Source organism: Brassica oleracea, chromosome C1 (assembly GCF_000695525.1).
Source record: "Brassica oleracea var. oleracea cultivar TO1000 chromosome C1, BOL, whole genome shotgun sequence".
NCBI classification, from domain to species: domain Eukaryota; kingdom Viridiplantae; phylum Streptophyta; class Magnoliopsida; order Brassicales; family Brassicaceae; genus Brassica; species Brassica oleracea.
This window is the reverse complement of record NC_027748.1, coordinates 42,748,362-42,771,954: the sequence shown is the minus strand read 5'-3', so window position 1 is coordinate 42,771,954 and position 23,593 is coordinate 42,748,362. Positions and strand designations below refer to the sequence as shown.

Sequence of the window (23,593 nt, the reverse complement as noted above, 5' to 3'; positions counted from 1 at the left end):
CAAGATCAAAGGACCGCAAGAAGTTGCTGATTACCGCCCAATTGCTCTCTGCAATATGCATTACAAAATCATCGCCAAGTTGCTTACCAGAAGACTGCAGCCCCTCCTCCCTCTCCTGATCTCAGAACATCAATCGGCCTTTGTTAAAGGGCGAGCTATTTCAGACAACGTGTTGATAACACATGAAATCCTTCACTATATTCAACACTCTGATGCGAAGGTGCGCTGCAGTATGGCGATAAAATCAGATATGAGCAAGGCTTTTGACCGGATTGAATGGATCTTTCTACGCAAGGTACTGGCGAGATTTGGTTTCCATGAGGATTGGATATCCTGGATCATGCACATGCGTGACGTCAGTGTCTTACTCATACTTGGTGAACGGCACGGCGCAAGGGAAAGTGAACCCGTCTAGAGGAATCAGACAAGGCGACCCACTCTCACCTTACCTTTTCATTCTTTGCTCGGAAGTCTTATCAGGTTTATTGAAGAAGGCGCAGAAAACAGGAGAAGTCGCAGGGGTCAAGGTAGCTCGAGGATGCCCGGCTATTAACCATCTATTATTCGCTGATGACACTATGATCTTCAGTAGAACAGACCCCCGAAGCTGCAAAGCCCTGATCTCTATTCTTCGGAAATACGAGACGGCATCCGGGCAGTTCATCAACTTGGATAAGTCAGCAATTACTTTCTCCGCAAAGACTCCAGGAGCAACTAAGAGACGAGTTAGAGACGAACTACACATTCTTAGTGAAGGAGGACTTGGTAGATACCTTGGACTCCCAGAACACTTCGGCCGGCGTAAGAGAGACATCTTCACTGCGTTGATTGACCGTATCCGCCAGCGTTCTCACAGTTGGACCACTCGTTTCCTTTCTGGAGCAGGGAAATTGATCCTTTTGAAATCGGTTTTGACGGCCTTGCCAACCTACACGATGAGTTGTTTCAAACTCCCGATGTCTCTTTGCAAACAAATCCAAAGCATCCTTACGAGATTCTGGTGGGATAATACCCCGGGAGTCAAGAAAATGGATTGGGTTTCATGGGAGAGAATGGCTAGGCCCAAGAGTGCGGGTGGACTTGGGTTCAGAGAGATTGCTCAATTCAATGATGCCTTGCTAGCAAAATTAGCGTGGAGAATACTCAAAGATCCAACGACACTGTTGGCAAAGACCCTCGCTGGAAAATATTGTCTTCACTCACCTTTCTTAGAAGTCCAAACCCCGGCCAGTGCATCTCATGGTTGGCGTGGAATATTGGTAGGTCGAGATCTTCTTCTCAAGGGAATGGGCTGGGCCATTGGCTCGGGAAGAGATGTTGGAATCTGGACCGAACCATGGCTGTTAACGACGGAACCAAAGGCTCCAATTGGACCCCCAACTGCAGATACGAAAGACTGGAAGGTTTGCAGGCTCATCCTTCATGGAACCAACGACTGGGATGTTTCACTGATTCAACAAGTTTTACCTCTTTATGAGGAGAGCATAAGGAGACTGGTCCCTAGTACCTTCCTAGCGCCTGATGAAAGAGTATGGCTACCTAACGCATCTGGATTGTACACTACGAAGTCGGGTTATGCCCTTGCAAAGCTATGTGTGGGAACCTCTGACGACCAGGCCTTCAACTGGAAAAAGGGGGTCTGGCAAGTTGATACATCCCCAAAGATCAAGCACTTCCTCTGGAAGGCCAACAACAGAGCTTTACCAGTCGGCTCTGTTCTAGAAAGAAGAGGTTTGTCCCTGAATCCAGTGTGCAAACGATGTGGGGCTGTGGAAACAGAGCTCCATGTGCTCCTTAAGTGTCCTTTCGCAGCAAAAGTTTGGGACTTGGTGCCTAGCTTGTTCAAGCCTGCGATTGATGACGTTGATTCTGTTACAGCCCTCCTCCAAAAATGTCGAAAAATGGTGTCTCTGCCTCCATCTGGGTTGGGCGCAACGCCAATCTACCTTTGGGTTTTATGGATTCTGTGGACAAACAGAAACAGACTGCTTTTTGAAGACAAGTTCTTCTCTGAGGAGGCTACTGTTCTAAAAGCTTTACAGGATGCTAGAGCTTGGAAAGCAGCTCAGATAGTTGTCGAAAAATCCTCTCTACCACATAGTGTGGTTTCGCCTTTACATGTTACTCATGTTGATGCTTGCACTTGGTCATCTTTTTCAGATGCAGCATGGGACTCTATCTCAGGGAACTGCGGAATTGGGTGGCTCATCCGAGACTCATCAAACACCTTTATCGAAAGTTCCTCCGCGTACCGGCGTTACGTTCCTTCAGCTCTGGTGGTTGAAGCGTTGTCGGTTAAAGCAGCTATGACAGCGGCAATCTCCTCACATGTCAGCAGCCTCCTGGTCTGTTCTGATTCAAGGACCCTCATCTCACTCTTGAAGTTTCATGGACAGGATGTGGTCCTGAAAGGTGTGCTCTACGACATTAGATTCCTGGCGCGCTCTTTCACCTCTATCTCTTTTCAGTTTATCCCGCGTTTAGCAAATGTACAAGCTGACTCTCTCGCTAAAGCAGCTTTAGTTTCTATGCCTGCACCTGCTACTTGTGTTGTTTGAACCTTGTTTGAAATCTCTTTAATAGATGTTTGCACAAAAAAAAAAGAAAAATCGAGCCTTGAACTGTCGTTAAATTTTTGTGACATGCAGTATCCATTCTGCCAAAAAAAAGATGGGGACAGACAGCCTCTCAAAACAAGTCAAAAATAATTTCCAAACACTTTTTAAAATAATAAAATCTAAATATAATTTTGGTAGTAGCATTATCATCGTCACTCGTTTATAATTTTTGATCGCAGCAATCAATTTAATGTGATATAGTAACGTTTTCAAAAATAATAATTTAGCATAATTATTAGTTGTCTAATGGTTTTCATGCTGTCATGCCCCTACAGTGATTTAAATGTGATAATCTGGCTTCATGAGATTTGTTTTTGTATGGACGATGTGTATATTACTTCTGCTATGGAGCCTATTTGACCTTTTTCTTTTTGCTAAAACTTATTTGAAAGTCTATAGATAGTATGATCTCAAATATACCAGGGGAAAACCATTCGCAGTCCTTATTGATGAAATCACCGGCCTCTACAATGTTATAGAGTCAAAATTTGTTTTCTAATCTCTCTTGAAGATCAGGCAGAGACATTGGATTTGGCCATGACGATGATGGGTGTTGTCACATTGTCCATTTGGTTCTTGGTGATTCACAAATTCGTTGTGTGCAAGTAATTATGGTGATGATCTTTCAAGGGCTATGAAAGAAAGAATAATTGGGATGTCATCTCCACGTGGACTTACCAAAAACCGCAAATATGTGTATACTATCAACCAGGAACGAGGACAAGCCCTTTTAATACGACTTGTGAAAATGATTTTACATACTATACATGTCACTCATTCAACATTTCTCAAAAAAGGTTTTAAGAATATTGGCTATATTCATGCTCAACATGCGTGTCCATATGTCTAACATGTATGCATATGTGGAATATGTCGTAATAATTTATAGAGAATCAGGATTCTGAACGCATTAGATGAAGAGAGATGAAACCAAACTTATAATCTTGATATGATCATATCAATTACAACTATTTTATATATTTTTCCCTTCCCCTCGCAATACTTAGTAATTTATATCATAACAACTCCTAACTTTTCAATCATATATCAAATGGGCCCTAATTCTCTTAATTGGGTTTTGAAAACAATATCCTCTCTAGCCTTGATACTGAAGATGAGGACTGATCAAGAGTTCTTGATTCAGAAAACTAGATTGTTGAATCAGACTATGATCCCAATGATCTATATTGTAACTAAAGTTGTTGATCTTCTTTGAATTGTTCATCATTTCTTCAGCATAATCCACTCTTTCTCTTTTGTTTCCTATAACTCTGGTCTCTGAAGTGGGAGAGCTCAGCTGCGGTAACTTGTGACCCAAGTAATGGTTTCCGTAGATGTCAGGATTTGAGAAATCTCCAAACATGAAAGAAAACTCTGATTCGTTACGATTTTCTGGAGTTTCGTTTAGAAAATTTGTCAAGAACGTCAAATCAGTAGCGTCTAGTAAGTTGGAGAAAGAAGACTGCTGGCGTTTAAGTGTTTGATCGTTTGCCAAATTTGGCAAAAGGGTTTCGCTGACTACAAATGGTTCATTGTTATTTTCCTCATGTTCTTGACCATCGCTTGTAGCTGAAGCAACATCTGGTGATGACAATGAAGCGTGTGATTTCTTGTAAATACGGCAAAGAACCCAATCATCCAGCTGCAAGAGAATAAGGAATATAAAAATCGCAAGTATTGGGGGGAAATCACAAAACAATTAACATATGTGTTGAATAAGCAATTCTTTATTTAAAAATATTTATTCGTATATCATGTGTACTTTGATTAAACAACATAACTGGAACAATTTTTCCTTTTAACTGAATTAAAAATATCATAATTGTTTTGGTTCACATAAAAATACTACATTAACAATAAAAATATCATTTTAAAAATCTTACCCTCATTGAGTATTCTGTAGATTTTAAAGTCCTATCTCCCAAATTATTGACTTGGCTACCGTTCCTAGCAGGGGTCACTCTTTTGGGCGATAAGGATTCGGCGAGTCTATACTCATGCATGATCCAATTGGTTTTAACACCTTTTGGAGGCTTTCCTGTGTAAAACACAAGAGCCTTTTTTATACCAATGTTTTCATTAAACCCTTCGCGGTTTGGTACCGCGATTAATTTATCTGTTCCTGTGGCTTTCCAATATCCAGACGCAGCCGCTCTGTTTGGTCTTGCTCCATTAGGATACTTCCTGTCCCTCGGACTGAAAAAATACCATTCTTTCTCTCCAAACGGAGCCTTAGCTGATACAAACCAAACAACATGTTATAACACTAATAAAAAATGTGAATAAGAGGAAATATGCATATTATCAAAAAAAAAGAGGAAATATGCATACACAAGTTATTATAATGGAAATATATTTTGCTTAGTTACCTGGTAAGTCCCATGGATCAGACTTATAGATATCGACATCTGCGATGATCGAAAGAGGGACTGGTAAGGAGGAAACCTTCTTCCTTAGGTAATAGAGAATGAGTTCTTCATCTGTTGGATGAAATCGAAACCCTGGTGGTAAACTAGATCTTGGATCCTTGCTTATCATTGTTTCTTGGTTTGATCTCAAAAATTTTATATAAATAGAAAGTTTTGATTGAAATGAAAGAACAGAGGACAAGGACTGTTTTGGTTAAGGAGAAGAAGTGAGCCAAAGATTGAAATTTTTCGTAGAGCAGGTTGCGAGGCAATTTATGGTGTGTGGATTTTTGTCCTCTAGTACTACTGTATATGTATAATAATTTACATAATTAAGATATTAGAAATTTAGAACAAAATAGAGGATATTATATTCTTAAAAGTAGACCGGTTGAAAAAGTCCAAAAATAATGTTAAAGTAGTCGATAAAAAGAAATAAAATAAGTTCTAATTATTTCGAACTGGGTAATAGTTAATTTTCCAGTTATTAGAACTTTATGGCGAGAAGCTAGCAAATATCGTCATCGAGCTCGAGCATGGTCTATGAACAGAAACTTGTATAATGAATATCTTAACCAATAATTTTTGGTCGTCTTTTGCATGTTTTTTTTTGAAAAAACGTCTTTTGCATGTTGTCTATATATTCTCATCATTTTATACGTTTGGGCTAACTAATTTTTTTATTCAGTCCAACGTAATTAAACTTCTTGTGCTAGATAAAATTCTAGATAGAATTCCATTTTATTGAGGATTTGCATCCTTAAGCTATTGAATTCAAAATTAGGTATATATTATTATAAAGTTTCTGAGAAATATTTTTCAATCTTCTCCTAGCAAATATCAAAAACATCTACAATGATCCAAGTATGAACGCAAATGTTCCGTTTTCAAATATTTAATAGCTATATAATTATTTATTTGTCATTGTATTGAGTTTGAATAATTGAAGTTATCTTAGAGAAATGGACCCAAAAGAGACAGCTGTGTCCTCTGAGATTACATCTGATTGGTTAGTTTTGCTTTTGTCCTAACCATATCCACGTACTCCCAGATGCGGCTGCTGACGTAAGCATCATACTTTCTCAAGAGTGATTTTCTTTTGTACTTGATAAGAAAAATGAGATGATTCAAGTACAACATTATTGAATTTGAAATAAACCTGTTCCTCGTTTTTTCACGCATGAACTTTTAAGCCATGTCAAAAACCACATGAACAACGGAAAAATAATTTATTCTCCTATGAACTAGTTGTTTCTGGCTATTTCACACACAAACTTTTAAGTCATATCAAAAACCACATGAACAATTCTATTTTTTGAATTACATACACAAACTATCGATTTTAAACTAATTCTTCTAATTCTCCTAAAACCGTAAATGGTGTTGTTTAAACGTTAACTTGGTTTATGACATGTAGATAGTCGGTTTCATTTAGGTTGATAAAAATAGAACACTACGTCGTTTTGTTCTTCTTCTTTTTGTCAACTACCCTTCTTCTTCAGAAATCGTTTTACTCTTCATCATCAACTGAGGATAAAAAAATTTATTACATTTTCGAGTTATATGACATAGTAACTGGTTGGGTAGATATTTTCGAGTTATATGACATAAAGCCTATAAAGAGATCATATGACATTAATTTTTGGATTGAGGAGAATATATAAATCTCTGCAGGACCGGAACCTGAGAGTAACATCCGCTTACGGAACCAATCAAGCTTCCTAGACTAGGCCAATTTTATAGTTCCTTGTGACAATACATGGAGATTGATAAGTTAGTATTTGCTGTTTTTCTTTCTTTAAACCGTCTCTCCATATCATAAACCAAATTAACGTTTAAATAACATTGTTACGGTTTTAGGGGAATTACTTCAAAATCGATAGTTTGTGCATGTAATTAAAAAAATAGAGTTGTTCATGTGGTTTTTGGCATGACTTAAAAGGTTATGTGTGAAAAAGCCGGGAACAACTAGTTCATAGGGGAATAAGTCATTTTTCCATTGTTCATGTGGTTTTTGGCATGACTTAAAAGGTTATGTGTGAAAAAGCCGGGAACAACTAGTTCATAGGGGAATAAACCATTTTTCCGGTTATCCAATAATGAGAAGATTATGAGAATGTTAAATTTTTTTGGAGTATTAGTTCGCTATTTGTACAAGATATGATCTTAAAATTAAAATCCGCAACAGCAAGACCATTTCCAATGGAGTTTTTGGATTGGAGTTCTTAATATATTTGTTATATATATATATTATATATGTATAAATAATTGTGGGAGGTTCACAATTTTTGTGGAACCCCAGAGGTAAGGGTTCTTAAAAGAGGGTTTTAAGAATCTTTAAAACCCCTTATTTATGGGGTTCCACAATAATTGTGTACCCCACAATTATTTATATATAAATAATACTCCCACCGTTTTTATATATAAGTCGTTTTAGAGGAATTTTTATGTTCCAAATTATATGACGTTTTCAGTTTTCTATGTAAAATTTATTAACACTTAATATTATATGACCAATAATAATATACATTTTATTTTATTATTGGTTGATTTGTAGTTAGGTAAATAATTAATAATATTTTTGTTTAGAAAATATAAAAAATTAATGATTTTTTAATCTATGTGCATAATTATAAAACGATTTATATTAGAAAAAAGAAAGAGTATATATACACACATAATACATATATTAAGAACTCTAAGAGAGATAAACCACGTTGGAGATGGTATAAGACCCTAACGTACTATTTTAGATGTGATGCGAGCTTTCGTTAAAAAAAAAAGGATGTGATGCGAGCTGCTTTTTATGATTCATGAATTTTTCCAATTTTGTGACGTTAATTGAATTCTCCCTACTTTCCAAATGTAGATTACAATTATCATCCATGGATGATGAAAATAGGGTTGTGTGTTCAGAAAAAGAAAATTTAAATACGAAAGAGATTTCCTTCTGCCCTCTAATATAAAAGAGATAAGAACAACTTTAAATGATAAAAGCTTTGCATAATTGTTTCTGCATACTCTTTATCATCATGGGCTTGTACAATTGTAATACATATACATAGACAATACATTGCATATCCAAGTCGTATATAATAAACTTTTTATTTTTTCTTTGTTTTTTTTTTTAAGTCAAACATACTTAATTAATTAGAAACTTAGGTGACAAGGTTTAATCCCACATTGGAAGAGTTTTGAAAACGAAACAGAGACTCTTTGGCTAAACGATCTGCGATCGTATTACAAAGCCGAGGAATAAATTTAAAGGAGATAGATGACAAGGAACTACTCAACACACTTATGTCATGGATAATTTTTTGCAGGGCAATCAAAGATGTATTCCTGTGATCAAATTGATCAGGCCTTTTGAATATGAGCAACATATTAGGTCCTTGATATTAAGAGAGATAGCAGCTTTGATTGCCTCCTTGAGCGCCAGCGCTTTTGCCACTAAGGCTAATGCCACAAAAGGACATGCGGTCGAGCCCTGCAGGAGTGTAACGCCAGTAGAGTCGGGGCCAAACCATCCCAAGCCTCTTGTTCCTGACACACTATTCCAGGCTGCATCCGATAAGCATACCACTGTGGTTTTTGGTTGCTGCATTTCAGGCACACAAACGGAGCAGTCTTTAGGCGAAACAGAGAGAGGTTTAGCTTTTGTAGTCGAGTCTTGCCACTCTCTTGCATGCTTAATAGTTTTTTCTAAGACCTCTGTTTCCGAGAAAGACTTATCCTCGAAGACTTATCCTTAAAAGCTTTATTTTTTCTTTGTTATAATGTAGAAACTTAAAGAAAAACATGAATAGAATAAGGTCAGTAGTCAATAATATTTATTGTTCTGCATCAAAATTTAGTCATGATGAAGATAGTCAGAATGTTACAAAAAATGTATTAAACGTCTATGAAGCGTCCAATAATATCTAACGCACATTTTTTCTTGACTTTCAAAATATTAGCTTACATTTATATGAAAACCGATATATAGCTTTTCTCCCCAGACAAGTTGTATATTTACTATTGATCATTTATACCTGAGTATATAAAGATATGTGATGTAGAAAAATACTATATATTAATGTCTATCAAAATATGAACATGCATAGGCAAACACATATATAGAAATGCAATCGAATCATACAAATCCCATACTTCAGTTATTTGTTAACTTATTTTATGTACGTAGCGACCAAGTTATAATGATAAATTAAACAAACCGATTTATTTTTTAGAAAGAACTAATAACTATGCCAGTTACAAAAAAAAAAAAAACTAATAACTATGCAGGAAGTTTTTATGGTTTGGTAATACGTTAAGTATATTTTATTATTACAGTAAAATAGAATTGGATAGACGTATCAGACCAACATATTGATTGGGTTAACTGAGATAAGAACTACGTACCACGAAGCTTTGAATCAAATCCATATATAAAAAACAAAAGTAAACTTTGACCAGTGCTGCTCTAACATGTGTGAAGATGAAAAGGACAATAATTTGTTGACAAAAGACCAATAATTTTGTTTCAATGCTAAACTAGTTAATTAACTACGTGTTTTGTCTAATGAAGCAAAGTACTTATTAAACTAATCTTAGTTTGATATGTTTCTTGGTGGGATGCAAACCAAATATAAACATTTGTTTCTTCCCGAAGAACAAACGTGGAATCATAAACACCCACATGATCTATTTAATGTTTACTTTAAAACGTAATTTAATAAGCTAATTAGACTATGTTAATATTATTAAACCTACATTATTAAGATAAAGTGTTTTTCTTAAATGATAATGACATGCCACGGCGGTATTCACACACACACGCAAACCACACGCTAACCCAAACTTTCCCTCGAATATACTTCTGATTTTGACTTTTTGGTTCTAAATTTGTAAGTACACGTCAGTGATTTATTTGCCAGCTGTACTTATATATTGTAGGGATAATAAGCTTTAAAGGTTCAATTAAGCAAACCAATAATTGAACCTCCTTAGTTCACCGAAAGAGGTATCACCTGACTGTCAATTATAAGTTACATAAATAACTAGGGGATCATAAAAGATATCACAAGCCATTAACCTTTTAATTACTAAATTTCCAAATACACCACTTTGGCAACATAGAAGAGTATTTTCATATAGTAAAGGTAAAAACGTATCACAACTGTCTGGTAAAATTATCTATTATTTTCAAGTTTTTTGAAAAAATATTAAATTGATCGTAGTTTGATTTTAGAAATCTTACATCGTAAAGCAATATAGAGGAATGAGTTACTCTCCTCACTTCTTGAGTTAAATATTCATAAAGGGATGAGTTAATCTCCTCAATCTTCTGAAAGTTCAAGCTTAATTAAATCATTTGGTAATGAGTTAAGTTCCACCTTGTTTTCAACTTGAAAATTATTAATTAGAAACCCTCAGAAAACAAACAGAGAGTAGTACACTATATGCGAAATTCATGGACAAATTCGACAACTACGCTACACCTTTATGATCTCCTATGAATTTCATATGTATGCGTTGTATATGTAATCTCATATTACTAGTCAAATATTGCGTATCAACGTTAAAACCCACTGATTATGACTATTGCATATGCACGTACGCATAACAGACAATACGCAAGCAAATTATAAAGAAACCCAACTAGCAACAAAGTAGTTGTAGAAAATACACGTTAAAATTTACAAGAAAGTGTTTTAATATGTACATAAAACACTTCGAATGAATTTTTTTATTATCAAATGTGACTTTTGTTTCGTTTGTAGAAAATTGAATTTTATCTTACGCCAGTAGGCTTTAAGGTAATTCACAATAAATTTATTTTTTATTGTTTATAAAATCTAAAGTCTCCCTCAAATAACAAGAAAACAAGAAACATGAAAAATGAAATGAAACATGAAAAATGAAAATACGAAAATTGAAATAGTCAACGTGCCAGCAACAACACGTGTGACTTTCGATTCCTCTATCAAGCGTCAACATTTTGCACCTAGCTAGAATTATAGGTGAGCATGTTCCTTTTAATATACGTATTATATTTTTCTGACAGGAAAAATTTACTGTATACATAGTTTCAATGACTTAAAAATAAAAATAATAAACGCTACTTTGCTCAAATAATAATAATAATAAATGTTACAGGTTCAATAAAGAATATTGGTTATGTGAAAGAAAAAATAATAAATACCAGACGAGACGAGTTGTTTGAACATATAGATCGGTGTATATTTTTTTGGGAAAATTGCCAAAACGGAATAAATATTCAACATAGTTATCTTTTTGGTATAATATCATCATTAAGTTGTCCCTTTAGTATAATTTTTTTCATAATTCCAAAACTAACCCTTGATTTATCAAATTAATCAAATAAATATATTTTAAAAGTATTTAAATATTCAAAACGAATTAAAAATAAAAAATGATTAAAAAATATATACTTATATGTAATTTTAAGTCAACATTTTAGAGTATATTAATAATATATTTAACTTTTTTTATATTAATATAAAAAAATTGATATAAACAATTGAATTCAAAATAATAATATAAATAAGTACATTAATAAAAAGAAATGAATATGTTAATAAAAAATTAATTAACATAAAGATCTCACAAAAAGTTTTTAATATTTTTTTTTATAAGTTGTACATTTAAATTTGCAAACAGATATTTCCAAAATTTCGACTAAATTTTGTAGTCAATATTCAACAATTTTTAGTGTATGTTAACTATTTTATAAATTATTTAAATATCTTAAATTTTTATTAAATATTTTAAATGTGTAATCATATTTGATAAATAATTTTATACTTTAAAAAGTTATAAGAAGTAACATTATATACCAATATTTTTACGATACTTATATACTTAAATTCAATTATTAATTTTAATATATAATTTTAATTAAAAATAAAATATTTTCATGCATAGACAATAACATTTATATATTCCCGTGATATACACAATTGAATTTCAAATAATTCTATAAATAAATATATCAGTAAAAATAAATATACATACATAACTTTTGTCGATATATGTTTGTAAATATATAAAAAAGTTGGATATATATATACATATATATAAAAAAATCAAAAATATATATTTTGTAACGTTTTAGGCAAGCACGGAGAATACAAATATTTTTAGAATATTTTTGTGGCCAAGTATAAACGTTTTGGGAAGTTAGAATATTTCAAATATTTTTAGAATATTTTTTTAACTGAAATTTCCTAAATTTTCGCAAAAATCGAATTTTCTTATCCGTAGAAGGCACTTTCTTATTGCGTAGAACGAAGACAAAAATTCCATAAGCAGATTCTACCTCATGTAGCCGTCAGAGTAATGTCTAGATTCATATTCCGGGAGTTGTAGAATACGTAATGAAAGTAGAAGCTGCATTCGACAGAAAAGTAGTTTTTTTACAATTAGTAGAATTCACATTCTCCCTATTTATAATTTTAAGTAAAAGTAGATTGTTCGTTCTAAAAATAGTAGACGAACTTGTTTAGTCTAGAATTCACTTTCTACTAACTCATTTTCCGTAGAAGATGAATTCTACTTTTGGTGGAACGTAATTTTAAAATTTAATTTATCAAATTTTTCAACCAAAAAAAAATGAGCTTGTATATATGGATGTTTTATCAATTGTTTCTATTTTTTACAATTTTTTTATTTATAAAACTATATATTTCATTAAATTTTAGAATTGAAAAAGGCAAAAGAGAGAAAAAGTGGACAAAAAAATTTTTATACTAAAGAGACAATCATGCTAAATTTTTGTCCGTTTTGGCAATTTTCCTTTTTTTTTTGGGTCTAAATGCTAAGGTCAGTGTATAATTCTTCTTCAGTATTTCATCACATATACCTCGAGCATTATAAATTCAAGAACTAGATTGTTGGGATGTTCAAAATTTAATGTTGATCAACATTTGAACTTATTCAGTGACAAGTTCCGCATGTTAACATTTCCAATATACGTTTTCAGAACAAATATTTACAATATTTCTTCTTTTTTTTTGCAAAAAATATTTACAATATTTCTACCATCAGTATTATTTTGTTTTTTCTTAATATATATATATATATATATATATATATATGTAGCATTTTTGTTTTCTAACTAAATTTCGATGCACTATATTTAAAAGGAAAAGTTTGCAATTTTCTATAGGTGAAAGTTTTGCTGACAAAATACATTTTATTTACATATATTTATGTAGATTATTTGTTATAAAAGTCTAATTTTTAGTTGTAGAAAGATAGTAGGAGAAATAGACGGTTATAGAAACCTGGAAAACGCCAACATCGGAAGGGACTTGCTTTAGGAACCGAAAAAGAGATAGAGAGGAAGTGAGGAGCATTATTAATAATTTTATAATAAGCCAAACCGTAAAAGATAGCATATGCCAAAAGAATGAAGTGAGTCCACACTCCTCATAAAAGTTTGATATTATCCACTTGATTCAACCGGGTTTTAAACTGAGGAAAACAAATCTTGACAAGGAGATATATTGATGTCCATCGCGTTATTTACAGAGAAGAGGAAGATAACTAGTCTTTTGACGAATCATTTCATCAAATATTGGTGGTAACTAGATACATAACTAGTTTAATAAAATCTACTTTTCTTATTTTACAACGAGTAATGTTTACACATATTGATATCTTGTATATAATAGATTATTTTTGGTAGTAGGTCAAGAATTTATTCTACCGAACAGAAAAATATGGATACTCATCTTGTTTACATCCTTTTCTTCTTTGTCGTTATATACTTTTATATTTTTGAGATAGTTTTTTTTTTTATTTATTTCTGGAATGATGGGTACTAACTTAGTTGAATAGTGGTCTCTTTACGTAATTCAGGAATGGTATATTATACTTTTAGTTTTATCACTTATTTCTCATCTTTCTTTCCACTTCTCCACTTTATAAAGATAAAGATATATGCTATTTTTTTAGAAAAAAAAAGATATTATACGTATAATTATGGGTGTGGATATCCTTCGTAATTAAGATAATATGTAGCAGAATTAGATTTTAGATTTTCTAAATAAGTGTGGTTAGATATAATGAAAGTTTACTTGTTCCACTGGAATTTGAACACTAACTTGTCAAGTTTACAACTACTCACCAATCAACATCTTATACTTTTAAGTCTTAACTTTTGTATTCTAGAAGAGAATTTTGTTTTTAAGTTCGATTATCACATTTACTAAAAGTTATTTTAACATATTATAAATTTTGTTTGTTTTAAGCAGCAAACAATAATACATCGATTGTGGACCATTAATAGTTTTATCCCTTACACAGTCTGGCCGATGGTTTAGCTAAACAAGTTTTACTGCATATATAGCTTTACCTGATTTGAGTTTCCATGGGTTTTCAATGGTTCATTACAAGTATATTCATGTAATATTACTTTGGTCCTGGAAGTCAAGCTGGTGACATGAGATTAGAATGGGTGGGCGTGTAAATGGTCACAAATCAAAGTAGTAGTTCAGTTTATATGACGGGACCACTCATATAGCGTATAAGTTCCAAACTATCTATAATGCCTTTGACTTGTCAACGCTCATCTCCCATTCTTTTTGCAAACTTATCTCCAAATTAATGTTGTTTTCTCAACAAATAAACTAAACAGAAATTTAAGGAAAAAAAATATATTGGCTTAAAATGGACTTGGATATAGACTGCTTGTGGAGAAATATTATGATGTTTACTGAATTATCGACGTTGAACTAAATCAATCCACCCCCAATAATTGTAGGTCTGAAGAGAAAAAACAGAGACAAACATGGACAGACTACAAAATCAAATTCTCAACCGCCAAGACAAATACTCTCAATAAGGAAAGCATTTATACGAAACCAAGGACACGTATTCAGTTTAGTTTTACAAAAAAAGGAAACTAATAAATTAGATATATAGTAAGAACAAAAAGTCTCTTTGTTTCTTTTCTAGAAATCAATAGTAAGGAAGTAAGGATTATGATGATAACAAAACTTGGAGAGGTAGAAATAAAAAGGATGGGGTGATTTTAGGAGAAATCAAAAGAATATGGGTCTTCATGCAAATTCCCAAAAATTTCCCCACTCATAGCGAGGATACGGCCTCTATGGCGCTTCCTAGTGGCCACGCAGCTTCCACGGCGTGCTCTCCATACTTCACCTTCTTCACTAACGTTATTGTCTGTGATGGCTTCAATCCTGTTTAAGATCATTTAACATCATTGTCTGAGATGGTTTCATAACATCACGAAACTATCATACATCTAACACATGCATGACCATCATACACACTGACCATTATCATCAAACTTGTACTAATCATTTATCATGATAGGCGTAATGTGTAATGAAAGATGTAGAGAGTAGCTTACCGAATCCATCAACGAGAAGAGTGTACTGGTAAACAAGATCCAAGCACAAGTAAGGAAGATTGTCTTCCTCCACACGTGGGAACTTCGTTTTCCCTTCTCCCATTTTCATGTTACACGCTTGGCTTGCTGCTTTCTCAAAGTCAGCTGGACGAACAGTAGCCACAGGTTGTGACGGGTCAACGAAACCAGCCTGCCATTTACCATGATGGTTTACTTTTAAGCATTGACAAACAATGTGATGTCAACGAAGACTTTTAAAGGCGATAAATATTTTTACCTCTGCGGCTCTGTCAAAGAAAAACGATGCGACAAACATATTCTTTTGGCCACCACCGCCTCCACCGTTCCACACTCCACCGAATGTGCATTTCATGTGTGTACAGACTGAATCATTGACTTTGAGTGCCTTAAGAGCTACTCGCTTGCATTCGTCTACACTTGCACCGGATGGAGAAGCAGCGGCCTTAAACGCTGTTCCACCATACTTGTAAGTACCTGAAATGAATCACATGTTCCACAGTTGGATGCAGAGAGTTCTAGTTTGAAACAGAGTGTTCTTCAAGTAATAATGTCTCACTTACCATCATAGCCGGTGACAATGCAGGGGTTGTTAGAGCCCTCGGAAACTTTCAAAATCTCTGCTCGGGCAGCTAATAACCCGTAATGTAGGTAGCTGCATTCAGCAAGCCAATAAGATATTGCGTTTGAGTTAAAAGGCTAAATAAAAGCTAGGTTCATGTCTCGCATGTAAGGAGCAACGTATCATCTAATAGGGTACAAAAGAAATTACAGATGAACAACCTGTGAACATAGAGGAAATATTTTCGTCCCTTGAGATACATTTCTCTGACATAAGAATCCTCGCCTTGTAATGGTTTTGGTGCTGTTGCAGCATCTTTCTCAGATATAGCATACGCCATCTGAACAGATCCCCCTCCAAGATCAACCACTCCAACCGTTTCTGAGTAAGGCTTTCCCAAAGTCTTTAGCAAGTAGTTGATGGTCACCTTAACAATGGACAATTTAGGGGGAAAAAAAAATGAAAACTTGTTAGTACTTAACTACAGGTTGTTTTAGGATAAAACAAAATTATTCAGAGAGATCAATCCTCTAAATGCAAGATAAAAATACTAAAAGAGACACAACAAATACAAGCACTCAAGTCTTAAGTTGTACTATAGAATAATAGCAATACGAACTGGATTTAACACTAATAAATGGAAAAAAAAAATCAGAAAACATACCCACTGATAAGAACCTTCTTGAGTACCATCCAGAACAGTAACTGCATTTGCCTCAGTCTTCAACCTGCTTCTATCTTTCAGGAGCTCCCTAACCTTCAAACAAAATTATATTTTTCGTCAAACACAAGAAAAGCAGGCGAATTTTTGTAGAAACCACAAAGATTACCGCTTGCAAAATGTTTTCAGAAGCTTCATGACCCAAAGCTCTCAAACCAGCAGTAGCCTGCACATGATATAAAATGATAATTACAGAAATCAACGATCACATGAACCTCATTATGTGCAAGGAGCTCGTTTACATACCCCAACTCTAACAGGAGTCTTGGGACGCAACTCGCTAGGAACAGAGTCCTCTGCTTTGTCAAGCAGAGTCACCAAAGAGTTTGCTGATTGCCTAGGATCATTAGGATACGCACTCAATCCAGGCTTTAGCTGAAATCAACATATCACAAACCGATTACAAAACTAGAACAACGAATCAAACAAACATATCCTTTAACGCCTAATATCAATTTCAGCATTTGCAACACCTGAAGGAAGAGCTCGAGCTCATTCTCCAAAGGAACGAGATCCAAATTTTTATCAAAGCAGTAAACATGCACGCGGCTCCCCGAGCTCCCCGCGTCGAAAATCACAGCGTACTTCTTCGAATCCGATCCTCCTCCGTTCAGCGCGTACTCCGACGTCGTCCCAGGCATCAGCAGGATCACGAGAGCGATCAGCACGATCGGGATCGAGATCACGAGCAGGAGACCGCGGTGCCGACGGATCTTTTCGGAAAGAGAGTCGTGCCTCCCGATCGCTCGCTTCGCCGTCATCTTCGCGCCGTTGTCGGAGTCGGAGGTGGGGGAAGTGGCGAGTCCTGACTCGAGTAGCTCGGAGGCGGAAGGGGAGCGGTATCGGATCTTGTTGGTGGTGGCGGAGGACGCCGATGTCTTCACGGACTGCGGTGGATCCTTTGACGGATCCAGATCGGCGATGGTTTTGCGAGTGCTGTTGCTAACGGATTGATCACAGATCTGTGAATCGGAGACTTGCGAGAGAGATGAAGTCGTTACGTTATGATTTAACGAATTCGATAGAGTTAACCGAACCAAATATGAAGATAACCAAACCGAAAACCGGTTTATCCCGCAAGCTTAGAGAATAAGCCGAACAGAACCAAAGTTAACCGTTCATTGATAATCCATTGTTTTTTCTAAACCGGGAGAGAGTCTGAAAAATTAATGCACAAACCGGAGAACAGTTGACATTTTAAATTCAAACTAAACCATAACATCTGTTTATTCCGCAAGCTGAGCCGAACAGAACCAAAATTAACCATAATAATTCTAAACCGGAAGAGAATCTGAATGATTAATGCACAAACCGGAGAAAAGCTGAATTAAATTGATAAATAAAGAGTGAATCTAAACAATTGATAAGGAGACTTTTTGTTGGTTTCTCCTTAATTTTGGAATTAAAAAAAAACATTATGAATCTTTGTAAAATCCCAAACCGGTAAAGAATTGAACCGGTGTTGTGTTTGATTGGTTTATAACCTCAGGCTTTCTTCTGTTTTTCTGCTTTCTTCTGTTTCTTCTGTTTCTTTTGTTTCTTCTGTGGTCGAGATGGAGATGGAGATGGAGATGGAGGGAAGATAGTACGGAAGACCAATGCAGCAGATAAAGCTCCAACGAAAGAACTGATCCAGTACACGTAGAAATGGTCCCATGTGTTGTGAGAGCTGGTCATATACGCCCACCCAAACGCCTGCATTGCAAACACACAAAGACGTATTTTAGAGAGATCATTCATCTTTTTAAAAACGTGAACCAATGGATACTTACAATGGCGGGGTTCATGGCTGGTCCGGTGTATTTAGACCCAGCAACAACGAAGCAAATGGTTGCAAGAGAAAGCAAGAGCGTCTTAGCGAGTAACCTCCGTGGACCCTTGAGGATAATAAGCAAAACCGCGAAGGTAATACCGAAACTCAAGATGGTCTCTGCAATAGCTCCAGTGTGCACATCAACCAGAAGGGAAGGTCCCGAGATCATATGCTTGTACTTCTCTGGTATGAACTCCATAATAGCCAATGCACCTCCTGCCGCACCAGCTGCCTGGTAAAATCACCAAAAAATATCTCCCATTTCATTTTCAAACATTTTCCAGAAATAAGAAAATTGTTTATTTCTAGAGCAAAACGTGGTAAGAAGAACAAATAATTAGTGAAAAAAAGAACAAATATTTAATCCTATTAAGAGGTGTTAAGGTCTTTTTTACTCAGTATAACTCCTCTACAAAGGAGTACTACTTACTCTTTTGTTAAATCAGCTTTAATCAATCTTCTAACAGTCTTTTCTATCTCTTTATGTTATACACAGAACCACATGGACACGCAAGAAACTTCAGAAAGAACAAAAAAAAAAAACTTTTGTTTCTAGAGACCCAAAGGATGTTTGAAAGAAGAAATAATCAGTGAAAAAGAACAAATATTCAATCCTACCAAGAGGTGTTTAAGTCTTTTTTACTCAATACAAACTTGTAATTCACAACAACAATGGAGCTTGTTCCATTCTTGTCCTCTGTTCTTGCAACCTCTTGTAATTCAAGACAAATGAATAATAAAAATATTAAGCCGTTAAAAAAAGGAGTACAACTTACTCTTTGTTAAATCAGCTTTAGTCAGTGTTTCTAATAGTTTTTCTCTTTATGTTATACACAGAAGAAACACATGGACACGCAATAAACCTCAGAAAGAAAAGAAAAAAGGCTTAAAGATAATGTTCTTTTCAGCTTTAATAAAGTGGGCAACACATAGATCAACCAAAAGAATCTGATTCTCTGTGTTCTTTTCATGTACAAGAAAAAAAAAAACAAAACCCCACTATACTAAACCAGAACAAAGCTGAGAATATACTCACAGTAACAACACAAGATCATTCTCATTGTCCCAAAATGATATGATCTATGATGAAGTTGAGTACTTGCAAGTTGCAACCAAACTAAATGGGATAAAAAAAAATGCATATACTATAATAGACTGAGATTCAGACACAACTAAGATTCAGATTCGTACAGACAAAACACAAACGAAATTCAAATTTAAGACTTCAAAGTCCAAAACTTTCGAAAAAAAAAGTTTGGATCTTTAGATTAGATTACATACCTGAGCAGGCAACCTGATGGCCAAGGTGAAGAGGGTATCTCCAGGAATCCCGGCGGCGTAGAAGGCGGCGTTTCCGGTAGGATTAAAGCTAGCGGAGCCGAACACGACGGTGAACAAGGACACGTAGACGAAAATCAGAAACGTGGTGATCGCCAACGGAGCCCAAGTGATTCCGTGAAGCCCCGCGGCGGAGATGATCTCCGTCGTCTGTAAACCGAAGGTCGCGGAGAGGACGACCCATGAGAAGGTCATCAGCATATCCCCAATCGCCGACTTGATAACGCCCATCAGCATATCGATGGTTCTCTGTTTTTTGGGGATCGGAGTAGTTATTTTTCTCCCTCTAATAGATTTTTATTTTATTTTCATGAAAGGAAGATATCTTTGTATGATTCAACTAATCCACTCGTCTCGCACTTGTTATACAGTATGATTTTTTTATTATTATTATGTTGTGATAAATTTTTATATGTATTCGAAACATGTATGTATCACTGAAGATTCAAAATTCATGGGTTCTATATTAGTTAAGCTATGAGAGAAAACAATTGTATATTTCAGGTTATTTAATTATTTATTTAGTAAAAAGATGTTATTTAATTATTTGGAAAATTATTCGAGCAAAATGCCACTCTAAAGTTGTTTGTGTGTGATATAATCACAAGTACTGAAGACTAGAAAATTATAATAGTGTTTTGTGTTTGAGATTATTTTAGACACAAGATGTGTTAAACAAAAAAAAAAGATGTGTTATTTACTGATTTACATAAATATATTTTTTTGTTGCAAAAAGTTCTAAGACGAAATTCATAATTTTTTAGGGCCAAAAAAATAGTCGGTTGGTAAATAACTTTCTCGCAGCTATTAAGACTCGAAACTTGAATTTTCATCTGAAAATATTATCAGTAAAATTGTGTAAACTTGACGAAAGTTTCATTCCAAGCAACAATATTTTCTCTTTTACACAATCTTGATAGAATAAAATTGTTCAAAAATATATATTTAATCAAGATTGTTCAAGATTGTGTATTTGTAGTTGAATTAGTTAACAACTAACAATCAATAAATTATATTTAAATATTAATATTTTCTCTTTTACTAAAGTGTCATTTTAATACTCTTACATATATATATATAATTAATTTAATTTATATAATAATTTAATAATTATGTTTATATCAAAGATATTATTTTAAAAATAAATTTTACAATTTAAATCTGTTTTTAAATAATATTTCACTTTTAAAATATAATTAAATTATATTTTAAATGTGAAATACTATTTTTAAAAAATATTTTTATTGTAAATTTATTTTAGAAATCAAAACTTTATTTTCTGGATATAAAAATAATATATTAAATAAAATGAATGAGTGAATTATATATTTTTCTTAATTTTATAAATTATAAATGCAAATGCTCTTCTAAAAATTTCATATGAAAGAATTGACCAGAGAACATTTGGATAACATTAACATTTAGTAAATGTTTTTCTAAATACTTTTCTAACAAATGTTGATTGGATAATGGAGAATATAATGTTAATGTTAATGCTAATGTTTTACCAATGAAGACCTAATTGAGTTGCCAAATTACAATCTTAGTTTGTTGACTTTAATTCTCCAATAATGACTACAAGATTTAAAATATATTAAGTGGTTGCCAAATAATTAGTCAAATATGTAAATTATTCATTACAGTCTCTTCATAAACATTAAATGTCTACAAACAATATACCATGTTTCTATACATCTGTTTTCCTCTAAATAAATTGTGCATGTGCATAATTTTGCTAAAGCACAAAACTAAAAAACATACCAAAAACCAAACTCTCCAAGTCCTGAAAAGGTGACAATGAAAAATACAAAAGGAAAGCAAAAGATCGAAATGAAGGAGGTGGAAGACTACGAAAACAGAATGACTACGTTTTCAAAACGTAAAACTGGGATCTTCAAGAAGATGAGCGAGCTCGTTGCACTATGCGGTGTTGAAGCAGCTTTCGTGGCTTTCTCTGAAACCGGAAAGTCTCACACATTCGCACATCCGTCTATGGAAGATGCTGTTGGTCGACTGAAGAGCCCTTTGATAGATGAATCGCCCAGGAAAGACGATACCAATACTCCTTCGCTAGTGGGAGCTTATAAGAGGCAAAAGAACGAAGAGCTCAAGAAATTGTATGCTGATTTCGCTGAAGAGTTGGAATTGGAAGAGGAGAAGGAAAAAAAATTGAAGAAATCAAAAAGTGACAAAAGGTTTGACAAAAAGTGGTGGAATGCTGAAGGCTTGAGCGTGGAAGAGCGGAAGCAGATGCACCAAAGTTTTGTGGAGTTAAATGTTAGCTTATGCGGTAAGGTTTCACAACAGTTTAGAAAAGACGGTGATGGTTCATCTGCTGATCTTGCGGGACATGGACATTAGGGTGGTGATGAAGCCGATGGGTGTGAATAAATTTGAATTAATCTCTTCGTATTTGAATTGTTGTTTTTATGTTGTTTTTCTTTGTCGTTGTCTTGATATATTTGGTTATATGGTTGGGTGATAATTTGAATTGTTGTTTTCTCTTGTCTTTTAGTCGTTGCTTTTGAATTTCATTTTAAATTTTATGTTTATAATCTTCTCTGACTTAAAAGGCAAAAACCATAATGGTATAATTAGTTTCATATTAGTTGCCGCTATTCAGACTCGTACATACCATTGATATGTTTTAATTTAAATTTCGTTTTAAATACATTTTATCCTCGAATTCATAAGATCTATGAATGTTCATGAACATCAAACGTTTATTGACTTTTATTTTTATCCTAAACTTTGTTTGACAAAGCCACATTAGGCACATCGTTAAACTCTCTAACAGAATTATAAACAGAGTTAATTAACTCCTAAGTCCAGTTAAATAAACATACATAAATTTAATTTTGATGGGAAATTAGTACTCATTATGACAATCTCTCGATCGGTTCTGTTTCATCTTTTTGATACTTGATAGTCAAACTTGCCTCGAAGACTATTTCTCCTTACCTTATAAAAGTTGAAAGTTTTAACAATGTCCATGTACAGAACGCATTGACTTTGACTAATAATTTGCTTTAAAATGATAATGACAACACAATAAATCAAAGGGAACGGTGCAATACACGGCCATACACAATCAATGGAGATTCTGATTTCTCTGCGCGTTTGTCTACTTCTCCTTCGGATGATTAAATCGGGAGTAGCTGATCAAAAATCCTCGAGACTTCGTTTTCCTTGGCCCTTTCAGATTTCTATGGCATCAACAACGAATATGGAACCAGAGTCTCTGTTTTAGCTAGAGACCCTCTCCTTGCCTTTGCCGCTCGTGAGTTAAGTTTCATCTTCTTTAAATCTTTCTCCGTCAAACTAATTTATTCGTTATTTGTTCATGAATGTAACAGTTACAAACCTTCTCAAGAATGCAAAAGTCGAAGCTATTGTTGGTGCACAATCATTACAAGAATGCAGCAGTTAATGAAAAAGCCAAAGTTCTTGTAATAAAGTGATCATGATCGGTCTTCGATATAACCAAGTAAAACATTGCTGTATAGCTCCAAAAAATTTTGAAAAATAATTATATAAGATTTAAGCCCCAGAATTCAAGTTTAAGTATCCATCGCCACTACAAGAAAACATATTTTTTACTAGGGCAGCATTCGTTGTAAATTCGTCGTAAACGGGGTGTTACGACGAATTAACGTCGAAAGACGTTTCGTTGTTAAACGTCCGTCGTAACGGAGGTTTTGTCGTAAACGACTCGTTACGTTTACGAAGAAATG

The 23,593-nt window shown here is 34.2% G+C and overlaps 5 protein-coding genes across 5 annotated transcripts; 2 read left to right on the top strand and 3 right to left on the bottom strand.

Annotated features, from left to right (window-relative positions):
* The first annotated feature begins 317 nt into the window (after positions 1–317).
* On the top strand, positions 318–2,558 carry LOC106340996. The gene has a single exon (XM_013779818.1). It carries the CDS (start codon positions 318–320, stop codon positions 2,556–2,558), a length of 2,241 nt encoding a protein of 746 aa, XP_013635272.1.
* A 983-nt stretch (positions 2,559–3,541) lies between these two features.
* LOC106345015 (NAC transcription factor 25-like) lies at positions 3,542–5,320 on the bottom strand. Its single transcript, XM_013784312.1, has 3 exons — positions 4,988–5,320; positions 4,502–4,854; positions 3,542–4,260 (listed from the first exon to the last, which is right to left on the bottom strand). The coding sequence occupies exons 1-3, from the start codon at positions 5,154–5,156 to the stop codon at positions 3,715–3,717; spliced, it is 1,068 nt and encodes a 355-aa protein (XP_013639766.1). The 5' UTR covers positions 5,157–5,320; the 3' UTR covers positions 3,542–3,714.
* Positions 5,321–14,929: 9,609 nt separating this feature from the next.
* Positions 14,930–17,703, bottom strand: LOC106295939 (apyrase 1-like). The gene is made up of 9 exons (XM_013731989.1): positions 17,182–17,703; positions 16,955–17,083; positions 16,818–16,874; positions 16,652–16,744; positions 16,209–16,414; positions 15,989–16,080; positions 15,685–15,902; positions 15,408–15,597; positions 14,930–15,234 (listed from the first exon to the last, which is right to left on the bottom strand). Exons 1-9 carry the CDS (start codon positions 17,467–17,469, stop codon positions 15,122–15,124), a joined length of 1,386 nt encoding a protein of 461 aa, XP_013587443.1. The 5' UTR covers positions 17,470–17,703; the 3' UTR covers positions 14,930–15,121.
* A 308-nt stretch (positions 17,704–18,011) lies between these two features.
* LOC106326652 (aquaporin SIP1-1-like) lies at positions 18,012–20,199 on the bottom strand. Its single transcript, XM_013764569.1, has 3 exons — positions 19,803–20,199; positions 18,481–18,753; positions 18,012–18,403 (listed from the first exon to the last, which is right to left on the bottom strand). Exons 1-3 carry the CDS (start codon positions 20,094–20,096, stop codon positions 18,194–18,196), a joined length of 777 nt encoding a protein of 258 aa, XP_013620023.1. The 5' UTR covers positions 20,097–20,199; the 3' UTR covers positions 18,012–18,193.
* A 1,490-nt stretch (positions 20,200–21,689) lies between these two features.
* Positions 21,690–22,220, top strand: LOC106340987 (agamous-like MADS-box protein AGL62). Its single transcript, XM_013779809.1, has one exon. It carries the CDS (start codon positions 21,690–21,692, stop codon positions 22,218–22,220), a length of 531 nt encoding a protein of 176 aa, XP_013635263.1.
* The last annotated feature ends 1,373 nt before the right edge of the window (positions 22,221–23,593 follow it).